Source organism: Apis cerana, linkage group LG1, assembly GCF_029169275.1.
Source record: "Apis cerana isolate GH-2021 linkage group LG1, AcerK_1.0, whole genome shotgun sequence".
In the NCBI taxonomy this organism is placed as follows: Eukaryota; Metazoa; Arthropoda; class Insecta; order Hymenoptera; family Apidae; genus Apis; species Apis cerana.
The window spans coordinates 14,409,744-14,430,046 of record NC_083852.1 but is presented as its reverse complement, the minus strand read 5'-3'; the positions used below and the strand labels follow the sequence as shown (position 1 = coordinate 14,430,046).

At 25.9% G+C, this 20,303-nt stretch overlaps 5 protein-coding genes across 38 annotated transcripts in view; 3 read left to right on the top strand and 2 right to left on the bottom strand.

Annotated features, from left to right (window-relative positions):
- The window catches only part of LOC108003568 (mucin-5AC), a 46,943-nt gene extending 39,733 nt beyond the window's left edge, over positions 1–7,210 (top strand). For all 34 annotated transcript variants that reach the window (XM_062075828.1, XM_062075832.1, XM_062075945.1 and 31 more), the window contains 2 exons: positions 272–534; positions 684–7,210. In XM_062075828.1, the coding sequence (XP_061931812.1) occupies positions 272–534; positions 684–1,094 (674 nt within the window). In that variant the 3' untranslated portion in view covers positions 1,095–7,210. The remainder of the gene's footprint in view (positions 1–271; positions 535–683) is intronic.
- A 149-nt stretch (positions 7,211–7,359) lies between these two features.
- LOC108001135 (DNA-directed RNA polymerase III subunit RPC7-like) lies at positions 7,360–8,181 on the bottom strand. Its single transcript, XM_017061998.3, has one exon. It carries the CDS (start codon positions 8,179–8,181, stop codon positions 7,531–7,533), a length of 651 nt encoding a protein of 216 aa, XP_016917487.1. The 3' UTR covers positions 7,360–7,530.
- A 117-nt stretch (positions 8,182–8,298) lies between these two features.
- Positions 8,299–8,601, bottom strand: LOC108001137 (diphthamide biosynthesis protein 3). The gene has a single exon (XM_017061999.3). It carries the CDS (start codon positions 8,599–8,601, stop codon positions 8,347–8,349), a length of 255 nt encoding a protein of 84 aa, XP_016917488.1. The 3' UTR covers positions 8,299–8,346.
- Positions 8,602–9,372: 771 nt separating this feature from the next.
- On the top strand, positions 9,373–12,510 carry LOC108001134 (potential E3 ubiquitin-protein ligase ariadne-2). The gene is made up of 7 exons (XM_017061997.3): positions 9,373–9,613; positions 10,133–10,655; positions 10,730–10,961; positions 11,046–11,163; positions 11,235–11,459; positions 11,528–11,740; positions 11,823–12,510. Exons 2-7 carry the CDS (start codon positions 10,133–10,135, stop codon positions 11,976–11,978), a joined length of 1,467 nt encoding a protein of 488 aa, XP_016917486.1. The 5' UTR covers positions 9,373–9,613; the 3' UTR covers positions 11,979–12,510.
- Positions 12,511–14,417: 1,907 nt separating this feature from the next.
- LOC108003655 (synaptojanin-1) lies at positions 14,418–19,980 on the top strand. The gene is made up of 8 exons (XM_017066067.3): positions 14,418–14,621; positions 14,700–14,840; positions 15,008–15,365; positions 15,467–15,631; positions 16,476–17,530; positions 17,602–18,173; positions 18,251–18,425; positions 18,506–19,980. Exons 2-8 carry the CDS (start codon positions 14,714–14,716, stop codon positions 19,510–19,512), a joined length of 3,459 nt encoding a protein of 1,152 aa, XP_016921556.1. The 5' UTR covers positions 14,418–14,621; positions 14,700–14,713; the 3' UTR covers positions 19,513–19,980.
- Positions 19,981–20,303: the final 323 nt, after the last annotated feature.

The following is a 20,303-nucleotide window of genomic DNA, read 5'->3' as shown; positions in this document are numbered from 1 at the left end:
GATATTTATGTAAGTACATTTATAGAAAATCTTATCTCAAATCAAAATCAAAATCTGAATCGTCAAATTCAATATATATATATATAGTGTAAAAAATATTCAAAGATTGTTCAAAATGTTTAATGCTTTTAACTGTTATATTTCAAACTCATTGAAATCTGATATGTAAAAATAGTTTATCAATAAATTCACAATACATTTAATTCAATACATTTATAAATATTAATAAAATTCCATTTTCATGATATTCAATTTATAATATATTTTCAAGAACCTCTGACGCGTCCGCATAGCGAGGCAAAGAGCTGGGCACCTTCGTCGGTTCCATCGGCTCCGCAATCTGCACCACCTGAATTAGCGGCACAGCACAAGTCGCAACATTCCCAACATTCCGGATATAAATCTCCAGAAAGTGAAAGTGTTTCTATAGGTAGCTTTAGCGGTTTGAACGGACACAAGGACATGGACTCCGAAAGGGATAGTCCGTTGCCCTCGAATATTCAAACCGGCGGCACTCCCACACACGTTGACGATGTAAGAATTGTTCTGTTTTTTTTTTTATGAAAAAATATTGTTCAACTTGGTTTAAAATAATCGATTTTTAAATTAAAGAAAAATTTAAATTTCGAAGAAAGAAAATCTTTTTTATTCTCGGTAAAAATAAAAATTTTGACCAATTATAGGAAACAGGCGGTATCGAAGAAGAATCTAAAGAACAAAGATCGGATCCATCAATAAAATCCGTAGCAGGGACGAGTTTAAGATGTCTAGAGGATCCAAGTTTTGAATATGAGAGCAAAAAAGAAGGTAGTCAGCCAACAACCACGGCGACCATGACAGCCCCGTCATCGACGACGACTCCTCAACAGGGTTACCGTATCTTAGAGGCGGAGTCGCCTCAAGGTGGCGCCATTGATAGTGGCGGTGCCGGTAACGTGGGTGGAATAGGAAGTAGCGGGGGTGGCTACCATGTACTGGAAGCGCCGACAGTGGTTCCAGGCTCTGCACAACGTTCCGCAGCGAGCGAAGTGCTGGAAAAAGCACGAAATCGTTTCGATAAATTCTGGGGAAAGGGCAGCGGCTCAGAGAATTAGGGCGTTCAATGCGAGAAAATAAAAGTAGTAGCAATGTTCTCGAAAGCGGAGGAGCAAAGAGAAACGAAAAAGACGAAGGTAGAAGAGAAAAGGAGAATAAATGATAAAACAATTCGACGAGGTTCCTATGGAAGCTCCTTTCCTGATTCGTCTTCTTGTTCCGGTTGTTTTTCATCGGAAACGAGATATCTCGTAGGTTCCTTTCCGTCTTACTCGTCACGTGCTGAGCGTTCTTCGTTCTTCCGGAAACGCCTCGAAAAATTTGTTCGAACATTTTCTTTAATTCGGTCACAAAACATATATATATATTGTATTCATTTCAACTTTTGGTTGAAATGATATATTATAGCAGGAATTTTCTTTTTAGAAAAAATTTTCTTTTCATTTTATTTCATTATTATTTAAACACGAAAAAAAGAATTTTTCGAACTTATACGAGTGCTTGATAATGTAATTGATAAAATTTCGAAAAAAAAGACGTCGTAGAGAAAAAAGAATTGGTAAATATATCTTCTCTAGAAAATGATCGAGGAAAACGAAGAGGTGCGTGCAGGGAACACATTTTATTAAAATTCGAAGAATAATTCGAATAATGCATTTGATTATGTACACAAATACACAGTGTTGTGCACACATTTTTTAATTTGCCAGAAATATATTCGACTGAAAAATGATTTTAAGTCGAAATGAAAAAAAAATGTTAAAACAAAAAAAATCTAATTTCCAATTTGTAGGACATTCAGATATACATAAATACACGCGATACCACGCGATGGGATACATAGAAAGGCACGCACTTAGACGAGTATGCGAATCAATAAGTTTCTAAGATGTTTCAAGTGATCTTTCGATGTTTCGACGAAGGATCAGCCGTAGTTAAGTCCGAAATTTTTTTTCCATTAAGAACAAGAGAATGAAGAGAAAAAAAGAAAGAAAATAATCGACGACGAATCGAATTGCGAGGAAATAAAATACGGCTTGTTGCTATAAATAAGGAGAGAAGGATTCAATAACCTTCAACCGCTTCGTGCATTTTATATAAATCTATATACAAAAAACAATTATGTACGTATACACGAATATGAATGTGTACAATTAATGGGTATTGCACTCGCGGATTACATAATCACGGAACCGAAAATATTCCTAGGATCTTTCCTATCAATCATCCAATTTTTCGTCTTATCGATCAATTTAAAAAAAAAAAAAAAAAAGATCTCTAGAAAGAAAGTTGATCGTCCGCGATAGATCTGTTAAATTATTATTGATAGTACCGTGAAAAGATTAGTTTCTTTTAAATACAAACTAACATTTTCTGCCGATTTAACAAGTTTGCCGATTCAGAAATGGATATATTCCATTTTTATATAAAATACTTGATCGTTTTTTAAGAAATTTATAGAATCGTCTGTATTATTATTGCACAAGGCTGACATTTTTCAATTGTATCATATTCATATTATTATTACAAATCTTTTTATTTTTTATTCGTTTATCTTATCTTTCTAAAAATCTTCAGTCTTTCTTATAAGTACTTCGATATTTTAGTCTTGAATTTTCTTCAAAAATTTTCTGAAAAAAAAAACGATCAAGTAACGAGCAATCTCCGGAAAAAAAACTGGCAAACGAAAACTATCATCAAGCGAAATGAATTACTGTAGTGAGGCGTAGTGTTTTTTTCATGCATAATACAAATTCTCGAGAACAACCGGGAAAGACGAATTAATCCAATTGTTGGGAACCGACGAGAATCGAAATAAAACGAAGGGAAATTTGCAATTCCTACGAATTTCGCGCGAGAAATCACGCTTTTACGCGTCGCTTGAATTTATGACTAGAAACTTGGTATTAGTTCAAAGTATATTGAAATTATGGAATAATCTGAAAAAAAAAAAAAGAAAACGGGAAAGAGAAGAATGAATATTAACTTCCCGTGAAATGTTGTATTCCGTCTGATTTCTTACATGATAAATTCATTCGTACGTTTCTCTTAAGAACGAATCGAAGGTAAAGAAGAAAAGAAAAGAAAAGAGATTCGATATGTCCGAAGCTTGATAACAAGGGAAATCTTCCTATTTTAAAATATAAGAAATAAGAAGAAACAAAATAAATAAATAAATAAAAGATCGAAGCAATCTTTTTATGATTATAAAAAGATATAGCATTCCCTTGTTCTTGCTTCGAGGACAATGGAAGGAGAGCAAAGAGATATGCAAAGAAAAAGAAAAATACCGAACGACTCAAGCGACGGAGCTTTTTCTCTCTTTCACGCGCATTTGGTACACCGGTACACCACACTCCATCCAGATCCACGTCCAAAAGTCAACCAACCGTAGTGAAGCAGTATAATGATAATGATTAATATGATAAACGATAATCTAGTAATAAAAAAAAAAACTACTAAAAGAAAAAAAAATAAATAAATAAAAAAAACGTATGGAAAAAAAATTACAAAATGCAAATGACTGACGAGGGACTAGATGAAAGTGTAAAAGATCAGGGTGTCGATTGTAGGAACATTTTTGAAAATAGTCGAACGATAGCCAATCAATGATAATTATTTTTATCATTATTTATTATTTATTAATTAATAGATTATTAATTATTAGTTTTTAATTTAATCGAATTATTTAGTTTCTTACAACAACAAAAAAATTGTAATTTTAAATCAAAAATTGATATGAGATATTTAAAATATTTTCATTCATTGAATTATTCATTTGAATAATTGTTTAAATTTTTTAATGCTGCAGCTTATTCTTTGGAAATAATTTTTAGGATTATGATAATTGATAATGTGAAGAAAAAAGATATTGATTCTTAATGGTATAGAGAAAAAAAAAATATTGAAATTTATCATTGATTGTGCTACCGTCTCAAACAGTTCAAGATATCGATAGAAAATATTTGCATCTTAAAATTCTTTTTTTTTTTTTTACTTTTTTTTTTTTTTATAAAAATTTCATGCCATTTTCCTTCTTTCCTCAATTCTCCCTTTCCTTCCCTCGACTGTGTTTAGAAAGAAAAAAACGTTTATCTCTGCTTACACCGATCTGCCTGATTCAAAGATGAATATTATCAAATGAAATGGAAAATGAAAAATGGAAAATACAAAAAATGCATGACTTTAATCAATAATTTATTAGATTATTAAATGAATTCTATTTTTTATATTTATTTGAATATTTTTGCATAAAATTTTCTATCACTTCTATTTTTAATGATAAAATAATATTTCCATTGTTTTATAAATATTCGTCTAGATTTCTATCCGTTTTTAAATTTGTCTTTAATATTCAATTTCGTGATTCTTATGCATAACATTATAAAATTCTTTAGTAATCTTATATCAGATATCGAAAGATGTTTTCGATGCAATCACTATTCTATCTATCATCGTAATAAGCGTTTAAATTATTTACACATTTTATTAAGATCGTTTTGAAAACTTAAAAAATATAATATTTAATATAATTATAATTAAAATTAAAACCAAACAACAAAGAAAACTAAAACAATACTATTACAATAGTTCATTGAAAATCAATATTCTTGAAAGATTCATTTGAAACAGTGGCATTATATAGAATATTATTATTATTAATGGTTTATTATATTTCTCTATTATATAATAATTATTCAAATTGCATTATTAGGGAGAGAAAGAGGTGAGGATAATTATGATAACATATATTTATTTGTTGCTATTGTTAAAATTATTAGAAAATTTTTAACAGTATCACTAAATCATATTATTTTTTTTTTATTTTCTTAGCTAAATAAAAAAATAAAAAAAAAAAAGAGTGCAAAAAGAGAGAAAGCTTGAACAGTTTGGTGTAAGCCCATAAAAACGGAGACGGAAACGTTGATCAACAAGGCTAGTAACCATTTTAAATATGTTGGAGAAGCACCTCGCAGAAGCTTACACTGCCTTTCCGAATTTAGAAGCTGATTTGTCCTGTGATTTCCAGAACGTCACACATCATCATCTATAATGGCTACTATGTACATTATATTCAATCGATTTAAAATATGAATCACGAAACACGCATGCAGGCACAGAAGGAAAATGATTCTCTCTGTTTTCAAAGGAAGTAAGATCCTAATGAATACTGCGAAACAAAATAAATATTTATTCATTTTGAATTAAAATATTTATTTATTTTTATTTGATAGATAATCGATATCGAATGCGATTTATTAATCATTTGTAAGATTTTTCACAAGACTATAAATAATGTCTTGATAGTGAGCAAAAGTTTGACATATTATTTTACTTTATAATTACACGCATATCTAACAAATATAGATGATATGTTTAAGAAAAAGGCTTGGAAATTCAAAAACCAAAAGTTTATGATAAATTTTCCTTCTAATCAAACAAACGATTTATTATTTCGTATAATTGTTTTCTTTACCAAAATTTATTCAATTCAACATTTCCCTCCCCGTTGCTCCGAGCCTTTCTTCTCATTTCTATACATAGGCAGATCTACTCCTAATGATTACAAAATCATCAAATGGATCTTATAAGAAATAACAAATATGAATGTGCTGGCCACATTCAACAAATCAAGATTCAAAACAGAAACTATGAATAAAAGTGTAGTATTTTAGAAGATCTTTTTTTATAATTCAGAAAAAATTGGCTATTGAAGACTCTGATGGTAAGAAATACGCGAAAATCATTTTATTTTAAAACAAGTAAACAAAAATATTTAAAAAAATGCAATATTTGAATGATTATTGTTTCAGAATTTCGCCTGTATTCTCGCCTCAGTCTTTATGCCTATTAATACATAGATAGATTGTGCTATATATATATATATATATTTATATATACAAATATAACTATATATACATTATATAGTATATTATGAAAAAAACAATGCGAATGAAAAAATATAAAACATTAGATTAAAACAACAATCGAAACAAAGCCTGTTTTGTTAAAATAAGAGAATCACGTGTAACGGTCAATTATTATAAGAATAATGACAATGATGAATATGCTTTATAATACCACGAATAACGTGAATGATTTAATTTATTTCTTAATTTTTTTCCATCAATTGGATCGATTCTTCAATTTAAAATATTAATTTTTTAAAATATTAAATATATAAAAATAAATCTTTTTTTCTTTCCTTTTTTTTTTAGAAAAAAATTTTTAAAAAGAAAAACATGATTAATTTAATTAAAAAATGAAATATAACAAGTTTTCTCGTATTTTACAAAACAGATTGAGAAAAATTTGCAATTGCAAAGTTGAAATCATTATTAAGAATAGCAAACAGTTATATACATAACCTGTTTTTTCGAATATATATTTTTTTTTATGTAATTCTATATCCTTAAATCAATATGTAATCATTTGTTACAAAATATCGAATTTGAATCATTTATCATAATGTAACATCTTGTTATTTAATCAATGATAAAGATGATAAAATTATTAAGACATTTCATCAAGAAAAAAATTAAAAAAAAATTTTAAGCTATACACGAATTTTTAAATGATTCGATTAACTGCCAAGTCATAACATCTGTATATCAATATAACTTTCTCCACTTTATCGCAAACAATTTAATTACTTTCCTAGTGTTGAATCCGAAAATAACGCAACAATATTTCGATGTTTTACATTAAATTATATAATTAATTATATAATTAATAAGTAACAAAAACTTGATAACGTGCGACTGGAAATTTCAGGAGTTCAATTTTTACGATCACATTTTTTTTCTCATATCCTTTTTCCGCACTCAATGTGCACATATTGGGACTGATGTTGATCTGTATAGGAAAATTCATGTTTGTAAATGAAAGCAAACCAAAGAGAAAGAAAATGATTACTTAATGTGAGATATTAAAAAAGAAATCACGGCGAGCATATAAATGTTAAGCATTACGTAACACTACGGTACTTTTGCGCATCCCCTTCTCGTCCAAAATTGCGTTTTTACTCTCCGATTGCATCGTAGAGGAAAATCATTTATTACAATAATTGCAAATTATTATGGCTATATATATATTATATATATATATAAATATATATATTATATATTAGAAATTGAAATATTCGTAATAAAGAACACGCCGACGCTTCCTGTGATCTTGGACTGTTTTAATTGTTCTAAAAGAATTAATTTCCTTTTTTTCAATACATCATACCATCCTTTGTTATCAATTTCTTTAGAAAATATAATTACTAAAAAATAAAAAATACACATGAGTGTATCTATATTGAAAAATATGAAATGATTTGATTGAAATGATTTTATTAAAACACGTGATTTATTTAAACACGTGATCCGATAAAATATATATATACACACATATTGCCATACAGTGCTCAATTAATAACTTGTAAGTATTTTAATCCAATAATTAAAAACAAAGAGTAATTTCTTGATTCTTATAAAAAGTCATATCTTAATAAATAGGTCCATCATCTAAATTATCGTCTTCATCATCGTAACCTTCTCCATTATCGAAATAATTATTAAGATAATCAGTTCCTTCATCCATTTCCTCATCCAATTCCTCTTCTTCATCCTCTGCATGCTCATCATCTTTTTCTTCTGTTTCTTCTTCTTCCTTTTCTTCTTCTTCTGTATCACTTTGTTGTGAATTCTCTTTTTTCTCTAATTCTTGCAACTTTGACTCAACATCAACATTTTTTTGCTTTTTCAATGGCTTTTCAAATTTTTGTCCTTTACGTTTTCTTAGCTGAGGTTTTAATTCTGGTGGCATTCTGCTCCAATCGTATCTAGTCTCATAACTACTTTTATCTGTAATCAAATCTTGATATCGATCTGAATACCTCTCAATATCTTTTTTAATTACAAGAGGTAAAACATTGTTAGATGATTCTCTCATATATTCTGCATATTCTCTCTTTAATTCTAACAAATAACTCATTTCTGTATTAATAATTAATGGCATTGGTTTGTATTCTAAAGAAGGATATTTTGGTGGAGGTTGTAAGACTGGTGGTGGTAATGCCTCTCCTTTAGTAAAACCCAATTGTTCTGTGCTAATTGACATAGAAGGTTTGCCTCTTCCTCTGCCACGTCCAGCCATAATAATAATACATATATTTTATTTTCTAACAATAACAATTAATAAAATTAGTAAAAGCAATATTTATTTGAAATCTATTGGCAATTTTTTTTCTTAAGAACTTTGATAATTCTTCACCTCCAAATTGTGATTGTGAAAACACTTCAGAAAATATTTTGATATATTTTATATCTTCTGAGTTATAAGCTGTTTTTCGTCATCTTTAACAAGTTCTTCCTGTTTAACTATGAACACTTCCTTATCATAAATTACTTTAATAACCAGAGAGCAAGAAGGACATGTGGCTTCTTCTATTCCAGCAGCTAATTCTGATTTAGATATTTGAAACTGATCTCCGCAAGGGCATGGATAATAATATATTTCTTCATCTTCGTCATATTCAAAATCTTCAATTTCTACTTCATCATGATACACTGACATAATTTTAATAATACGAAATAATCTTGTAACGAGTTTAAATAGAGGTTAAAAGTAGTCACCATAATAAAGTAAATATACTATTATAAACTGTATATCATATATAGTTATGAAAATAATAGATAGGCTACTCTATAGAATAAAAAGATTACGTATTCGTTTTTCTTTGTTCCTTTTTCTTTAGTAATAAAAATAATTTTACAAAAATATCTATTTAATAAACATTTTCTTGTAACATAAAAATATCAAAATTTATTTATAAAAATGAAATAAATATTTCTACAGATAATTATATATTTATATCTATATTACTTTCTCTCTTTTATGTTATATACAAATTTTTAAAGAATTATTTTATATTAAATTTTTTTAGTACTTTTATATAATATATTTATGTAACTTGTAATATTTAAAATTGTTAATATTTTATAAAATATAAAATTATATTTAGTTAATAAAGATAAAATATATGTATATATTTATCTATTCATACAATGATCATAAAAAAATATAATAAAAAAATTGACATATCGTGTTTATAAAAAACTATTTTTAAAAAATTATTCGAAAAAATATGTATACTATATTTTATTTATTTTTATTTTATTAGAATTTATATGTTATTATAAATGTTGTTTTAAAATTCACATATAAATAATTTTAAAAATGATTAATACTCATATATAAATGAAATTTTGAAATATATGTATATCATATTTAAAAATAAATTTTTCATAATTTTAATGATACAAATTGAAAATATATGTACTTTATTGAACTCAGCTGTTTTCATCAGGTGATTTTGACATTCTTATCTACTTTCAGATTAAATGAAATCATCTGTTACAACTACACATAGTTCACATTATACGTCTGACATGGAAGACATACACATAACTTATGCGCCAGTGTAACTATTGATATAAACGGCTATAACAGGGCCTTTTAATAACTTTTTCATAATTTATAAAATAAATATATCAATGCATTTTTCTTGATATAAAAAATCATAAAGGTAAGTTATTCGCATTATATAAATAAAACAAAATGAACGAACATTTTATTATAAATACAATATACAAGATTTTATCAAAATGTTTACGAAATGTTACAAAAATATATTTTTCATATAATCATTTTCAAATAATCAAATAATGAATCCACTGCCATTCTTTTAATATTTTTGAATATTGTTTTAAGTTATATAAGTAAATCGATTATTTAAACATTGTATAATTGGAATATATATTTCTATTATATAGTTATTGAAAATTTTCTTTTAAAATTTTTATTTTTTACACTATTTATTAATATATTTATATTTTTTATTCTATTCATTGATATAATTATATTTTTTATTATATTATCATTGTTTATTTTTAACAATAAAAATTATGAGGTTATAAAGAAAATAATGTATTTATATGTATATCAATATATATATTATATTAATATACCTAATTAAATATATGTAATAAATATGAAATATGTAAATTAAAACTGAATTATTAAAAAAAAATATTTAATAATATAGATGTCAACTGAAGAATATGACACTGAAATGGATTATTCCGACTCAGATTGCGGAGATCCAGGTTACGAAGATTATTATAATGTGCAACCATGGGATGGTGAAGGTGATAATGATATAGATAATGATCAAAGCAGAAGAGATCCTGAATATGCTGTATATGATTGTTTGAGAATTGAAGAAGTGGAAAGACTTTTGAATGAGGATGTAGAATTGTTAAGTAATAGTCTTCATATAACACCATCCTTAGCCAAAGTTTTATTACATGCGCACAATTGGACATTACAAGATATCATCACAAAATACCGTACCAATGCTTCCAGTTTATTAATTAATTCAAAAATAAAACCATTACCTCCATTGGATTCATTATCAGAATTAAAAAATCAAAGGAATGGATTATGTTCAGTTTGTGTTGCAATTTATCCAGCTGAGAAATTTTCTACATTGACATGTGGACATTCATTTTGTAAAGACTGCTGGTGCATGCATTTCGAAGTACAAATAACTCAAGGTATTTCTACAGGTAAGTTTATTGAAAAAAATGGATCAGATTATTGAAATCTTTTTATTGAACTCAGCTAAATTAATTTAAATTAGGAATAAGCTGCATGGCACAGGATTGCAATGTCTTAGCTCCAGAAGATTTTGTTTTATCTTTACTTACCAAGCCTAACATGAGAGAAAGATATCAACAATTTGCTTTTTGTGATTATGTAAAATCCCATCCACAATTAAGGTTTTGTCCAGGACCTAATTGTCAAATGATTATGCGTTCAAAAGAGCAAAGAGCAAAAAGAGTGATGTGTTCATCATGTAAAACTGTATTTTGGTATGTATTCATATTTCTAAAATATTTATAATTTTAATCACACTTGTTTAATCATACATATTCAGAAATAATAATAATTTTAAGTTTTCGATGTGGTATTGATTACCATGCACCTACTGATTGTAATACTATGAAGAAATGGTTAACAAAATGCGCAGATGATTCAGAAACAGCTAATTATATTAGCGCCCACACCAAAGATGTCAGTATTTAAATTTTATATATAAAATATGTGTATATAGTTTTATAAAAGAAATAATCTTTAATTTATAGTGTCCAAAATGCCATATTTGTATAGAAAAAAATGGTGGCTGCAATCATATGCAATGTTATAATTGTAAGTATGATTTTTGTTGGATGTGCCTTGGAGATTGGAAAGCACATGGAAGTGAATATTATGTATGTTCACGTTATAAAGAGAATCCTAACATTGCCCATGAAAGTGTACTTGCACAAGCAAGAGAAGCTCTTAAAAAATATCTTCATTATTATGAAAGAGTAAGAGTTGTTTCTTTTTAAGATTAATTTTATGTGTACTTTTATTTATACTTTTGAATATCTTTTAGTGGGAAAATCATAGTAAATCATTAAAATTGGAAGAGCAAACATTGGAAGCTATAAAAATGCAAATAAATAAAAAAGTAATGAACTCTAGTGGAACATGGATTGACTGGCAACATTTATTTGCAGCTGCATCACTTTTAACACGTTGTCGTTATACTTTGCAATATACTTATCCTTATGCATATTACATGGAACCTGGTCCACGTAAAGAATTGGTAAAAATTGATTTTAACTTTTAAAATATTTAATAAGTTTAGAGATGAAAAAACACTAAATATATATAATAAATATTTATAGTTTGAATATCAACAAGCTCAATTAGAAGCAGAAATAGAAGATCTTTCTTGGAAAATAGAACATGCAGAAACAACAAATCGTGGAGATTTAGAAAATCAAATGGATATTGCTGAAAAGCGTAGAGTTACTTTACTAAAGGACTTCCTTGAAGTATAAATATTAAGTGATCATAAATATTCTATTATATCAGTCTCTTTTACAGTCAGGCCAAACTTATAAAATAATTATAGTTTAATTCTTGAAGTATTATATTCCAACAGTTATTATTTTTTATATAATATGCATTAGTTAATTATTTGCTATAAAAAAAAGTTCAGAAATGCATAGAATAGATTAAATTGACGATATTTTAGAAAGTAGAAAAAAAAATAACTATGGAAATTTGTTGAAAATTTAATTACAAGTAACTTTAGATTAAAGTGTTTTTTAATGATTAAGCAATTTTTAAATTATCATTTTTACTATAAACACACATATACAATTCTTAAACTTTTGTTAAGAAAAATATTTGCAGTATGAACATAAAAATGAAATTTATTTGTTGGTTATGTATCTTACATAAATGAAGAATTCTATAAATAATTTTTAATTCTATAGATTCTATAGATTCTATAGAAAAAAATGAGAGAGAGAGAGAGAGAGAGAGAGAGAGAGAGAGAGAGAGAGAGAGAGAGAGAGAGAGAGAGAATCTGAAAAAAATATATAAGAAAGTATTGATTTGTATTGACTGATTGTTAAAATTTGATATAGAATGTATAATTTGCTAGTCTAAGAGTATTCCATGAATATTATATAATTATAATGCTTTCTACAAAATTCATATTTAAGATTTTTATTGATTGACTATTTCTATTAATGCTTATTGCACAATTTACACAGAAAAGACAGAAAATATAATATGAATCATTGATTTCATGATAGCATTACTTATTTTATCAAATAAGATTAAATATGAATTTTATTTATCCTCAAATATTCCTCTAAGCAGTGTTATTATTAAAAAAACATTTCAGTACCAATAATTAAAAATAAAAAAATGAAAAAAACAACAATAATAAAAAAAACAAAAAATAGCCTAACAATTTAATTAGATGCTACCTTTATTATGTAAATATTGTGGTAATGTAAAAGAATATATGTGACATTTTCTATAATTAAACTTAAGATGCATGCAACGATCAAGAACATTCATTAAAAACATAACATAATTAAACTTTTTTTCAATTATTTATATACAATACTTTAGAATAGATACGAATGATTTTAATAAAGAATCCTATTTAAACTTAATGGCCATTGTGGGAAATAAATGTAACAATTATCATTAAAAGAAATAAAATTTACCACAATAATGTATCTTTTTACAAATATCTTATATATAATTATTAAAATGAGTCATAAAATATTGAATACATTGAATTACTATAATTAAAATATTATTAACAAAATATATATTATCAAAATATATATTAACAAAAAGCATTAAAAAAATTATTCTAATTTTGAAAAACTCATTCTAAAAAAAATTTTTGTTTTTTAATATTTTAATGTATCTTATGTATTATATAATTGTATATATTACAATATATTTAGGATGTCAGCCAAAATAAATATAAATGTTAGTATTTATATTTAAAAAAGCTTATTATTAAGTGAACAATTAAATAATGAATAATTAAAATTTACATTAAAAAAAGTTTATGTATTTTAAATGTAAAGAAAATGTATAAAAAAATAATTATCAAGATGAACATTTTTGAAATGTTAATATTTACTTAGAATTTAATTATAAAATATTATTTTATCATTGTAAATTAAAGTTAAGTATAAAAAATAATGTTCATTCTACATTCTTATTTAATTAATTAATTAAAAAATTTACGCATTTTCATGTCTTTGGCATAAAAAAACAATAATAGAATATAATTTAAATTAACTCGATATAACTTAAACATCAGTAAAACAGTTAAACAGCAATAAACGAAACTGTTAATAAAACAATAAAGCAATTTCATGGTATCTTAAATAATTAACTTTTTAAATTTCAATATGATATTCAAAATTTTTTTTTACTATCAAGTTGATATAAGAGAAAAATTTTATATTATTTCATAATATACAAAATATATTAAAGGTATTCAATATTATAATTTTATAAAATCATATTTACATATTATAATTTTGTAAACTCGTTCCTATGTAAATTATTAAATTATGGTTATTATGGTTATTTTAATTTAAAATGCTTCTTAATAATATATAATAATAAAACAGAATGCAATTCTTTTAATTTAAAAACAATTTACACAAATAAATAAATAAATTATTTTAATAAACAAATTTTAAAATAATGTTTTTTTAAGTAAAAATTGATAAATTGTATTAAAAATTAATGTTCAATAAATATATATAAATTTTTGCTATATTTTTAAAAAATTAATATTTTTATTTGAATTTCTGATAATGGCATTTATTTTATTTTTATTTGTGAAAAGTTTAATTATAGAAATGCAATTAATGCAATTTTTAAAGTGATATTTTAACTGATATTAATGGCGCGAAAAATTGTTACATATTTAATTTTTTAAAATTTTAAAATGGCGCGTTCGATTGATTGTTGCGGTTAGACAAGCAGACTGTAGACTTCGTGAAATCGCGATGTATATATTGCGAAAATATCGAAGTATTGACGGATTAGCGAAAAGAGCGCTACTCTTCCTCTGTTAACCAGTAGAGAAAAGTTTATTACTGTTGTGATAAGCAAAGTGACAAAAAAAAAACATAGTAAAACATAGTAAGGTAATCACACTTTTCCATATGACAGACGGGCCTGTCATATTCTACCAAAACGTATATTTATCTTTAAAACTTTCAAAGATATTAATACAACAATGGCGATGGGTAAAGGATTTCGCGTTTACGAAAAACTAAAGCCACCTAGTCCTCATTCACTTATATTAGAACAACGAAATCGAAAGGAAACTGTTCTTTTTGAATCACAAGCAGTTGCTGTACTTTGTAAGTATTTTTATCATAATTAATATTTTTTTTAAATATTCGTGATTTATAATTTTTTAATTTTCTTATTATTTAAAATTTTATTTTAAAAAGTATAAAAATAAATATCAAATAAATTTTATCAAATAGATTCTATATATATTTTATAATTTTGAATTAATTTACAGCTGCTGAAGAAACAGATACTTTAAAAGGAAAATACACAAAATTATTAGATGCATATGGATGTTTAGGTGTTTTGCAATTAAATGCAGGTGAAAATACTTTATTGTATCTTGTTCTTGTCACTGGTTGTTTTTCAGTTGGTAAAATAGGAGAATCAGAAGTATTTAGAATTACACAGACTCATTTTGTACCACTTCATTATACACAAGGTAATGAGGATCGTGTATCTGAAGTCAGAAAAGTTCTAAACTCAGGTACATTTTATATTTCTTGGTCTGCTAATAACCAAGAACCTCTTGATATTACTCTTAGTGCACAAAGGCGATGTAAATCTACAATAACTGATAATAGATTTTTCTGGTTAGTATCATATATATGCAAAATTTTAATATTAAATATAATATTAAATATTAAATTTAATTAAATTTAATATATTGTTTTTTTTTCTTATCAAATAACAGGAATCGAATGTTACATATACATTTATTAAGATATGGTGTAGATACATCTCATTGGTTACTTAAAGCAATGTGTGGTAGTGTGGAAATTCGAACTGTATATGTTGGTCATAGACAAGCTCGTGCTGTTCTTATATCAAGATTGAGTTGTGAACGTGCAGGCACAAGGTATTTTTAATTTATTTTTAATTAAATATAAATTATCTAATGTATCTAATCTAATAAATCTAATCTAGCAAAATTTAATAAATTTGAGACAAAAAATTATTGACTTTTTTTTATATCTTCTGACAATATTCAATGAACAAATTTCCAAAAATATATTTTATATTTAGGAAATTATTAGAAAATTATTTTATAAAATTCAGTTATAAGAATTTAAATTTAATTTAAATTATTAAATTAATATTTAGATTTACAAAGTATCCAAAAGATAAGATTAATAAAACAATTTTTATTCATTATAACTCTAATGTAAATCAAATTTAATTTTGATAAATAAAAATTTAATTAGCAATTGTTATTTTATTTAGAATACATATAACTAATTAATTGTTATATTAATTGTTATATTATAATCTTAATAACGAATCAACATAGAGCATCTGTTTTTTATTATTACCATTACAATTCAATTTGTATACTTCATCTTAAATATAACTTTAAATTTCAGAAAAACATAATTTTTAAACTCTTGCTATTAAAAGTGATATTTTTAGATTTTATTCATTGAATACAATCAAAAATATTAAAAAAGTCAATAATTTTTTATTTTTTTTATTTCAATTTAATAATTTAAAAATTTTTTAAATATATATTCTATATATCTTTTTATATATAATAATATGATAATTCAAACAGCAACATTTTCATAACAACAATAAATATAATTTTTATTATTTTTAATTGTACAATTATAATTAGAAAAAAATATATTTGATAATTTCATCATTAAAAATCAAAATTATATTTAACATTAATAACATATTATAAATTTATACTTATTATCTAGGTTTAATGTCAGAGGAACTAATGATGATGGTCATGTAGCAAATTTTGTAGAAACAGAACAAGTAATATATTTAGATAATGAAGTAACTTCTTATGTGCAAACTAGAGGATCAGTTCCTTTATTCTGGGAGCAACCTGGTATTCAAGTTGGTTCTCATAAAGTGAAAATTTCTCGTGGTTTTGAAGCATCTGCACCTGCTTTTAATAGACACTTAAATATAATCAAAGAAAGGTATGGACAGCAAATAATTGTCAATCTTCTTGGATCTAGTCTAATTGGAAGCAAAGAAGGAGAAGCAATGTTAAGTCAGTTATTCCAAACTCATCATAATATGTCAGAACATAATGATGTGCCTCATATTTTATTTGATTATCATCAAGAATGTAGAGGTGGAAATATGAAAAATCTTTCAAAATTAAAAACAAAAATAGATAAATATTTAGAATCATTTTCATTGTTTTATGCAGCTGGTAATACTGTCATTCTTGAACAAACTGGAACTATTAGAACAAATTGTCTTGATTGTCTAGATAGAACAAATTGTGTACAAACATTTTTTGCATTAGAAATACTTGGCAAACAACTTGGATTATTAAAGTTACTTGAAAAGCAACAAATGGTTTCAAGATTTGAAGAAGTATTTAGACAAATGTGGATCAATAATGGTAATGAAGTAAGTAAAATATATGCTGGTACTGGGGCAATTCAAGGAAGTTCAAAATTAATGGATGGTGCAAGATCTGCAGCTAGAACAATACAAAATAATTTATTAGACTCCAGTAAACAAGAGGCTATTGACATCTTATTATTGGGATCAACATTAAATACAGAATTAGCGGATAGAGCTCGGTTACTTTTACCTTCAAATATGTTACACGCTCCACCCAGCGTTCTTAGAGAAATGTGCAAAAGATATAATGAATATGTAACTACAATGAATCTTAGAGTAAGTGTGGGTACTTATAATGTTAATGGAGGAAAACATTTCCGAAGTGTTGTATATAAAGATGTATCTCTTTCTGATTGGTTACTAGATGCTCCACAAAAGTCATCATGTAAGTTTAATTTAAATATGTTTATTTTTATTAATGAAATATATTTTTATGAGTTATTTATTTTTTTATAGCTCTAGTATCAGTCGAATATGATAATGTTCCTGTAGATATATTTGCAATAGGATTCGAAGAAATTGTTGATTTAAATGCTAGCAATATAATGGCTGCTAGTACTGATAATGCAAAAGCTTGGGCAGAGGAACTACAAAAAGTACTTTCTCGAGATACTGAATATGTTTTGGTCACCTATCAACAGTTAGTTGGCGTTTGTCTCTATTTATTTATACGACCTAAGCATGCACCTTATTTAAGAGATGTAGCTGTAGATTGTGTTAAAACCGGATTAGGAGGTGCAACAGGAAATAAAGGAGCTGCAGCTATTAGATGTGTATTGTATTCTACGTCTTTCTGTTTCGTTTGCGCGCATTTCGCTGCTGGACAAAGTCAAGTTAATGAACGTAATGCAGATTATGCAGAAATAACACGAAAAATTACATTTCCTATGGGAAGAACATTGAATACTCACGATTATGTATTTTGGTGTGGAGATTTTAATTATAGAGTTGATATGGATAAAGATGAAATGAAAGAAATGATAAAAAAAAATGAATTTAATCAAATATTACAATATGATCAATTGAAGGTAAATATAAAGTAGATAGTCTGTACAAACTATAAAAAATACTGTAAAAAATATTTTTTTTAATATTTTGAAAATAGGTTCAACAGAGTCATGGAAATGTCTTTAAAAATTTTTTGGAAGGTCCTATTATTTTTGCTCCAACATATAAGTATGATCTTTTTTCTGATGATTATGATACTAGTGAAAAATGTCGTCAACCTGCATGGACTGATAGAATATTATGGAAACGTCGAAAACAAGTACCTGATATTGGTTAGTTTTGTATAATTATGATTTTGATTAATATTCTCATAATTTTTATTAATAATAACATTTGTTTTTATTTATTTTAGATTCTCCTACAGATTGGAATCCAGGAAAATTGATTCATTATGGTAGGGCAGAATTAAAACAAAGCGATCATCGACCAGTTATTGCTATAATAGATATAGATATTCATTGTGTTGAATCTGAAAAACGTGAACGAGTATTTAAAGAAGTGATTCAAGATTTAGGTCCACCTGATGGCACTATAGTAGTAAAAGCAATTGAAGAATCAGATGATATAGATAGCGTATTTGATGAAAATTTTATGATGGCATTATTACAAGATTTCTCTCATATTGGTGAAGTAATTCTTGTTAGATTCGTTGGTGAAACAATTTGGGTAACATTTAGAGATGGGCAATGTGCTTTGTCAGCAGCAAGGAAAGGTATGACTCAAGTATGTGGTCAAACTTTAAAATTATCTTTGAAATCACCAAATTGGGTGCAATTAATTGAAAAGGAAATAGAACTTTGTAGTAATACTACAGTTGCGCAATTTGTTTCAAATTCTCTAATAAGAAATTCAATTCAAAGATTAGAACAATTAGACATAGGAGAACGATCATCTTCTAGTAGAAGTAGTCCAAATGGAGTAATTCCTCCACCTAGACCAGCACCACCAGGTCGTCCAGCTCAACTACCCAAAAGTCCAATACAAGATCGAAAACAAGGACCACGTGCTGGTGTATTTAGCGTATTACCCAATCAATTCTTAACGCCATTATCTAGAGAAAGAGTAGAATCTGAACAAAGTGAAAGATTGTCACCAGAATCTGCAATTTATGAAGAAATATTGGATGGATCACCTAATTATCCTATACCAAACCGTCCACCACCACCACTACCTCGTACAGATCCTTTGCAAGAATCATCTAATAGATCACCCAATTCTAAACCACCTCCACTACCCCAAAGACAAGCTCCTCCTCCTCCACAACATCCTCCACCTATTTTACCTACTTCAAATGTTCCACCGCCAATTCCAGCAAGAACATCAGGTGGACCGCCTATTCCGGCTAGAAATCCACATTGAACCTAATTTAATTCAAAAAACAATTCAGAATGTATAATTGTGTAGTTAATTTATAAATATTGATAAAAATTAACAGAATAGATCGCTTCTATATAATGTAAAGCTATATAGCATATCGCAAATTTTAAATTTATTCTGTGATTACTTTCATTTATTTGATAAAAATTCAATTTTCAAACAATATAAGAATTTAAGTTTTTATTCGTGCAATTTGCATGTAAACAGATTTGTTAGTTCAAATTGATTATAAAAATAATATAGACCATATACAGAACTTATAAATGTATGTAGTTTAAAAGTTTCTTAATAATTGTTAAAACAATTGAAATAATTATGTTAAAAAAAATTTTGTGGTGTTGAAAATGTTATATTGATATAACTTTCTGAAAAAATTTATTGTGGCTAAATATAAAAAAAAATTGTTATTGCTATATTGCTCTATTTGAAATAAAAAAGCCACAAAAGTTATATTTTTTTGATATATTAATTTTATGATTAATGTTAAAATTTATTGACTATATTTTTCCCCCTTTATATATATATATATATATATATATATATCTTGCTATATTTTTTTAAAATATAATAAATAATTAAGATAATTTTTTGAAAATTGAAAAATTTTAAGCTTATTTCTGAATATAATGCTGAGAAAAGTAAAAGACTTAAATAACAGTATTCTTATAAAATATTTTCTATAAATACATAAAGGTTATTATTATAAAAATATAGAAATATCAATCAGTATTTTGTTAGAAAAGATATTACTATATTTATTTTATAGCTTCACA

Coding starts and splice junctions, on each gene's coding strand:
- LOC108001137 (XM_017061999.3), bottom strand. CDS start 8,601: ATGTCAGTGTATCATGATGAAGTAGAAATTGAAGATTTTGAATATGAC.
- LOC108003655 (XM_017066067.3), top strand. CDS start 14,714: ATGGCGATGGGTAAAGGATTTCGCGTTTACGAAAAACTAAAGCCACCT. Junction 15,366..15,466: donor ACTGATAATAGATTTTTCTG/GTTAGTATCATA, acceptor ATCAAATAACAG/GAATCGAATGTTACATATAC. Junction 18,174..18,250: donor TACAATATGATCAATTGAAG/GTAAATATAAAG, acceptor TTTTGAAAATAG/GTTCAACAGAGTCATGGAAA.
- LOC108001134 (XM_017061997.3), top strand. CDS start 10,133: ATGTCAACTGAAGAATATGACACTGAAATGGATTATTCCGACTCAGAT. Junction 11,164..11,234: donor TTAGCGCCCACACCAAAGAT/GTCAGTATTTAA, acceptor TTTAATTTATAG/TGTCCAAAATGCCATATTTG. Junction 11,741..11,822: donor CTGGTCCACGTAAAGAATTG/GTAAAAATTGAT, acceptor AAATATTTATAG/TTTGAATATCAACAAGCTCA.
- LOC108001135 (XM_017061998.3), bottom strand. CDS start 8,181: ATGGCTGGACGTGGCAGAGGAAGAGGCAAACCTTCTATGTCAATTAGC.